The sequence below is a fragment of the Calidris pugnax genome, unplaced genomic scaffold, assembly GCF_001431845.1.
Source record: "Calidris pugnax isolate Ruff unplaced genomic scaffold, ASM143184v1 scaffold44, whole genome shotgun sequence".
Taxonomy (NCBI): domain Eukaryota; kingdom Metazoa; phylum Chordata; class Aves; order Charadriiformes; family Scolopacidae; genus Calidris; species Calidris pugnax.
Window position 1 is genome coordinate 5,552,014 of NW_015094506.1, and position 6,950 is coordinate 5,558,963.

A 6,950-nucleotide genomic window follows, 5' to 3' on the forward strand; every position below is an offset into this window, starting at 1 on the left:
CCCCCCCGCCACTCACATGCTTATCTTGAAGCTCTTCTTCTCTCGGAGCATCGCCTCCGCCAGCTTCCGCTGGAGGCCTTCGTCCGAACCCACCAGCTGCGCGGACAGGAGAGGGGAAAAGCACGGTCAGAGGCCGCCCAGGAGGCGCCGGGGGCAGCCCCGGGGCCCGCTACCGCGACGGGGCTGGGGGGGTGTGGGGATGGAGCGGTGCCGGCCCCCGGGGCTGCGTTTACATACAGCGGGCAGGCGGCCTGTCCCCGCGCACGGCCGTTTGCACTGAGGCGGAGCGCGCGGGACCGGCGGACCGGACCCCGGGATGGGATGGGATAGCGGGGGGCGGCGCGGTGCCGCTGCCGCCGGCGGACCTACCAGGAGGACGGCGGTGTTGAGGGCCGGGAGCTTGTCGAAGGGCCGTAGCACCGACATGTCCGCGGCAGCCAGCAGCGCCCGCCCGCCGGGATTCAAACCCCCGCCCCGCCCCGCGCCGACGCAGCGCCTTCCGGGGGGTGGGAGGGGGCGAGGCCTGAGGAGAGGGGCGGGCGGGGAGCGGGCGGCAGGGGGCGCTGCAGGGCCTGGCACGGCGCTGCGGGACCGGTGGCCGGTGGCGGTGAAGCCCCGCGGAGCAGCCCTGCTCCTGCGGCACCCCGGCCCCCGGGGGAATCAGCCGGTCCGGCGGCACCCGATGGTGTCCTGGACGGCCCTAAACTTCCGAGAAGCAAAGTCCTTGTGTCCGGAGCCGGGCCGTCCCCATGGTCCGTGCCATGAGCTGGTGTCTGTTCGTTCGCTCAAGCCCGAGCGATACCAAAGCCCCCAGTAAAGCTCCGTTACGCCTTGCAGCGTGGTGTGTGATGTGAATGATAGTATGTTAACAAAGTTAATACACTGTCATAGAATCACAGAATGGTTTGGGTTGGAAGGGACCTTAGAGATCATGGAGTTCCAACCCCCCTGCCATGGGCAGGGACACCTCCCACCAGACCAGGTTGCTCAAAGCCAGCCTGGCCTTGAACACTTCCAGGGATGGGGCATCCACAGCTTCCCTGGGCAACCTGTTCCAGTGCCTCACACCACCCTCACAGTGAAGAATTTCTTCCTAATACCTAATCTAAATCTCCCCTCTTCCAATTTAAAACCATTACCCCTTGTCCTGTCACTACACCTCCTGACAAGGAGTCCCTCTCCAGCTCTCCTGTCGTACAACTTGATATAATAGGGAAGGGAATTTTCCTAACAGCATACAGCAGCAGCGCCTGGCTTTGTACACTGAATTGTCCTCTGGAAGGTTTTGTGGCAGCTCCAGCAGCCCCAGCCTCCATCCTACCCTTTCCTGGGCACTCTCTCCCTCAACCTCAGCCCAGCCTGGTGCTCCCCTGCCCATGAAACAGGCAGGAAGGAGCCCCTGCAGCAGTGTGGCACTTATGGAGGTAGGCTGAGCTTTCCTCACTCCAAGGTCAGAGCAGGATGATGACATGCAGTGATGTAAAGCCCTCGGAGGTCCAATGTCCCTTGGTGGCCTCTGGTCCACCTTGCTGCATCTCTTGCTCTTCACATCATCCCCAGGATTCAGCTCCAGCTCAGTGTGGAGGGGGGTCCAGGACCCCTTCAGCTGCCAGCTGGGGCTGGCTCTCCCTGCCCCTTCAACCAGGGGCACCTCTCCAAATGGCAGGAGACCTGCCGGGGAGAGGAAGCAGGCTGCAGGAGGATGAAGATGCCTCTTCCCCTCTGTGGCAAGCCAGAGAGGGGAGGCGGAGGGAAGAAAAGGGGGCTTTAATGTAAGCTGACATCACATGGCTGCCGTGGCTTTTTTGATCTTGACAAAGGCAGACGGTTCCGCTCGTTGCCAGCATGAGACAAATTACAGGTGAAGCAGAAGAGATTACAGGATATTTCTGGTTGTTGTTGGCGGGGGGGAAGGGAGGATGAATCCAGGGCAGATGTGTCCTAAAGATGGGAGGCAGGCAGATGCAATAAATAACGAGAGCCAGCTCCCAGATGAGGGTGGGGGCATAGAGAGCAATTTGGACAATGCTGTTTTTGGGCTGCTGAGGGTGTAGAAATACACTAAAGGCTGCAGCACTTGCCTAAAAGGTGCTTTTCCTCTTTCATCCCCCTCGTTGTCCCCATTGCCTGCTCTCTGGCCCTGCAGAAGGACCTGGGTGGCTTTGGTATCCAGTCAAGGACATATTGCTGTCCCCTCTCTCGCTGCAGGTTTCTGGTGACACCAGTGCCTGTTGAGATCCCAGCAGATTTCTTGGCTGTCCCTTGGCAGACTTCCCTCTGCAAGGCTGACAGCCACCTTCCACACAGCTCACCCGAGGGTGACCCGGAGGGGAGCAGTGGTAGTGCTGCCTGAAAATACCGGCTTTGGCACAGCTGATTTCCTCCTGGGATGCAAAACCATTGCCCAACAGCTGGCACCACGAGCTGTGCCAGGCAGATTCACTTTGGTTTCCTTCATCTTTGAAACACAGGCAGGGATGCTCCGTGGGGGGATGCAAAGCTTGCAGAGCAAGCTCAGCTCTGTGGAGAACCAGGAGAGAGAATAGGATTCATCGTCCCGCACCCTTATTGACTATTTACCAATGGGCTCAGGCATGTAAAACAGATCTGATGTCAAAGGGTAGCATTTAAAAACTGTTTTTCATGGTAGACAATGGCACAAGGAGGTGGAGACTGAGGCTGGCAGTGTGCCTGCAGCTCTTGTCTAAATCTGTAGCTCGGCAAGGAGAGGAAGGGAAAGGGATGAGACGTGGTTGGTGTTGGAGGCTGGGGTGTATTTTACATATCACTGCGCGACTGTGTCAGACTGCTTCACCTCTCTCTGCCCCATTTCCAGTTTGCAAAGCGGGAATAATGAGTTGGTCTCTGCTTCCAAGTGGTGCGGGAGAGCTGAAGGAAGGGTGTCAGTGCACTGGCCCTCAGTGCAGATAGAAGGGGCGAGAGCAGGGTATGATATGGAAGAGGAGAGCTCCTCATTTTACTCTGGGCCGTTTTACATTGCTCTGGTAGCACAAACCATTCCAAAAATGAGTAGAAGTGTAATGTAGCCCATGTGAAGGTACCTTGGTGCTGCCAATGAAGGCAATTAGCACCAGTGAGACTTGGTCCGGCCATCACCAGCGCTTCCTGGGAATGGTGCAGTTGCTCCTGCAGCAAGACAGCACTGTCCACTACAAAAAATATTGTACAACATATCTTGCCATCATGTACCCTTGGGCAATTTGCCATCTGCTTCATCCAGTGGGCTGGTGACAGAATCTTGGGATATTGCCTCTCTGATTTCTCTCTTGGTTCTCCCTGAGCAACCAGAGGAGCAATGGAGACAGGCTTTGGAGATGGTCTCAGGAGCAGCACTGACCCCAGCGTGGTCCCAGTTGTCTCAGCATCCACTGCCAGACTTTCTGGCAGTGGTGGCTTCATCCCAGCCCTGTTCAGCATGAGTTTTGTGAGATGTTGCCTGGCCAAGCATCGCTGGCTCCGAGCTGACCTCTTGCAGTGCTGCCCGAAAGCATGCAGAATACAAACTCGCGTGTATTTGATTGCGTTTGTTCTCTCACTAACAGACAAAAATTATATCATTTGCAGCAAGTGCAGTTTATTAGGGAAGCTAATGACATTTCCACATATGTTGCTGGCAGCTTCAGCTTCCCTTGGCAAAGGCTCTCTCCAGCTATTGTTAGACCCAAAGTAAGCCAGCTTTTTCCATTCTGCTCTTTAACTCCCCATACACATTTCCTTAGCTTTTTGATCAACTCAGCAAAGCTTCTCAAATGAATTTCCTTATTTGAAGCTACAGTAGCACCTGGAAGAGGTTACTCTGCTTTCACGCAGGATTGTCTGGCTGATGTCCTGCCCTTCATCCAGGGTGCCTTCTGCATCTTACGGCAGCGCTCTCACTTCCAGCAGTTGAGCAGGGAAGTAAATTTCTGTGACTCTTGCTAGAGTTTTGTCCTCTACTGAGAACCTTGGGGGAGGCTAGTTTGATAAAGTCCATCTTCTCCCATGCTTCTACCTGCCTTGGGAGAATAGTATTTGGGGGACTGGTATTACCTGAAAGACAGGCAGAGACTTGTGTCTGATCGTCTCAGAAGAAGCCGATAAAAGCCTAAAAGAGACTAAAGAACAGCTGAGGAAACTTGTTAGGAAAAACTGGAATTACACTTAATCAGGCTTGGGATTAAGCGAAGATCAGTATGTCATTCCTGTTGTGATTTATGGGCATGTTACAAACGGGAAGCATGTGCCTGAGGTTGCCCAACTATCTCCTCTTTCTCCACCCAGGGCTTTTGTCTGAGAAGGGTTTCATGCTTTCTGCTCTTGGCTGGGTGGCCCTCTCATGTCAAACCTGACCCCATGCTCACCTCCATCGCGCAGGTGAATTTGTGCCTGCCCGGAGATAGAGAGGGAGACAGAGGCTTGGTGGTGGGCAGTATCCCAGGGTGAATGGCATCTGAGGGGCTCGTGTGTGCACAGCTGCTCAGCAGCTTCCTCCAAGCCAGGTGGACGAGGCTGGAAGCCCCCCCGGCACCGGGCAGGATGATATGCACACGCTCACGCCTGGAAGATGCTGTGGCACACGGCAGCCTTATTCGTAGTGAAAGCTGAGCTGCAGCTGAAGCGTTTCCATGCGGTTTGAGGTGTACGTGGCACGTTGATGCCTGGAGCCGTCTCGACGCTGCAGCTCTCGTTGGAAACCAAAGGATGTGACAGCACCTGAGAGCTCTCTCACCAGCAGCAAGTGGCTGTCGTGGCACTGATGCCACCATGGGAGCAGGGGGCCTGCGAGTGTGTCCCAGCCCCGGCAGCACGAAGCCCAGTCCTCGTTTCCTGCTGCCTCCAAGGGTGCTTTGAACTCAGCTGGGGAAGTTCTGCTTGAAGCAAGCCATGTCATGACTTCCACAAACCCACCAGTGCGGTGGTGGCTGTGGAAAGAGGTGATCCCCACTCCTCACTGTACCCTCCCAGTGTTTGCAGAGCAGAGAAGTGAACCAGGGGAAAAAAATGACCCCATGAGACAAAACTATTTCTGTTCTGGGGTTTTGGCTGCATGAACAGCACTTTAGCTTTAAGCCTGAGCTTAAACCTGGGGAGAAGTTGCAGCCTGATGGACACACACCGGCTTTGATGTCCCCCTAGGGTGACCTATGACAGAGTTGTGACAGTTGGCTGGTGATGGGGGGTGGATCTTACACATTTTAGCATTATGACCTTGAGGACACCTGGATTTGTCACTGACTGGTCTCCTGGAGAAATGAACAGTCTCCTGCCTTGTGCCAGCCACCTCTGGTCTCCCTCTCATTTTCTTTGCATACCCGGAAAGTGGTTTCCCTTCTGCCCTTTCAAGTCTACTGCATCTTTGCCTGCCCTTAGGGTTTGCTCTGGGAAGACAATAAAGAATAGCCTTTCAACATTATTTTTTTTTTTAAATCTGTTTAGCTTTTGGTTTGTCCAAACTACATATTTCTTTCCCAGTCTAGTCAAAACCACAAGGCTCGTGTTTTCTTCCCTCTGCAGTGGGATTAGTGAAGCAGTTACTGTGCTGATGGTCAAGGTGGGTATCACGGCTGAACTTCAGTGAGGTTAAAATTAAGGCATGATTGCAGGGTCCTCTCAGGAGGCACATAGCAATCATCTGGAGTGCCCACCTTGCTGAAGCAAACCAAGAAGCAGCAAGATAATCCTAATGGATCTGTGCAGACATACTGCTAGGTACGGGGGCATCACAAGCCTATATTCAACACTTCTAAGCTATTACAAAGTTACATCAAGCAGAAGTGGGGCTCGGGAGGACAAAAGGAGGATGAGGAGGAAATCACAGACCTTGCTAGCCAGCTCCCACAGCTCCCAGCACAGCACTCTCTCCGTACTGATGGATGAAACCCCAGCACAGACCAGGTGACAGACCCCTCAGGTGCATTCCTTTTGGAGTCACCAAGTGCACGCGGGCTCTGCCACCATCCACAGGTTGCCTTGGGTAGGGGACAAACCCATTTGTGCCTGAAATACAATCTACTGAGAAGCCAAACCTCATGCCTCTCAGCTCCTGGGGTACGTAGTGGGCACAAATTCAAGGCTCAGACATTTTGGTGGATTCTATTAGCCCTGCAAGCCTTCATTTACAACCACCCCATGGTGCACCTGCAGGGCTGTGTCAGAGACTAAGCAGGCAGGGCTGGAGACCAAAGGCAGGAGAGCAAGGAGCTCTTGGGGCTGCAGCCTGTTATTTGGTTGATTTTGTTAAAACATTTTTGCATTAAGCAACTTCTGGGTCACAATGAAAATCTAAATTTCCCTGTATGCAAAAAGAAAAAAAAAAAAAAGACAAACCAAAAAAACCCAACCAAACCCCAAGACAGTTTGGTTGTTCCTATTTCTGTGCTGCTGAAAAGCTGAAAATGCTTCAACAAGCCGCTTCTGTCAGCAGCAGCAGCGATGACAGAGCCAGGTATGGATGCAGGAAACTAAGTATTTCACAGAAAGCAAAAATATTACTTCAGACAGCAATGTTCTTTCTGTGCACTGCTGCAAGATACTTTTGGTCAAAGTGTTGATTCTTTTCTTTTTGCACAAAACCCATTAGGGGGGTACTAACCTCCCTCCCCTTCCATCCCTCTGTCTCCATCCCACTGCCAACAAGCCACTAGACCCCAGAGCAGGGCTGGGCACACCGGTCAAGCTGTGGAGCCTTAAAATCCCCCGAATCTCCATCAGCCCGAGCTCACACACGTCTCCTCAGCTCCATCCTTCCTCCTCAGCCCGGCGGAGAGCAGGTCCCCGGGCGCTGCATCCCGGGCTGCGGATGATGCGGGAGGAGAGAGAGCATCCCTCGGCCGCCTCTCCCGTGGCTCTCGCCCGGGTACCATGTGCGGATGAGCTCGGGAGGCCCGTTGCCATAACGACGGCTGCTAAAATACGTGTGTGTCGTCCCGTCCCCCCCCCCCCCCCCCCCC

The 6,950-nt window shown here is 54.2% G+C and overlaps 1 protein-coding gene across 1 annotated transcript in view; it reads right to left on the minus strand.

The window, feature by feature from the left end:
• Positions 1–461, minus strand: part of CENPM (centromere protein M) — an 8,285-nt gene extending 7,824 nt beyond the window's left edge. Inside the window, exons 1-2 of the mRNA XM_014964352.1 lie at positions 370–461; positions 17–96 (exon numbers count right to left, since the gene is read on the minus strand). Coding sequence (XP_014819838.1) covers positions 17–96; positions 370–426 — 137 coding nt within the window. The 5' untranslated portion in view covers positions 427–461. The remainder of the gene's footprint in view (positions 1–16; positions 97–369) is intronic.
• Positions 462–6,950: the final 6,489 nt, after the last annotated feature.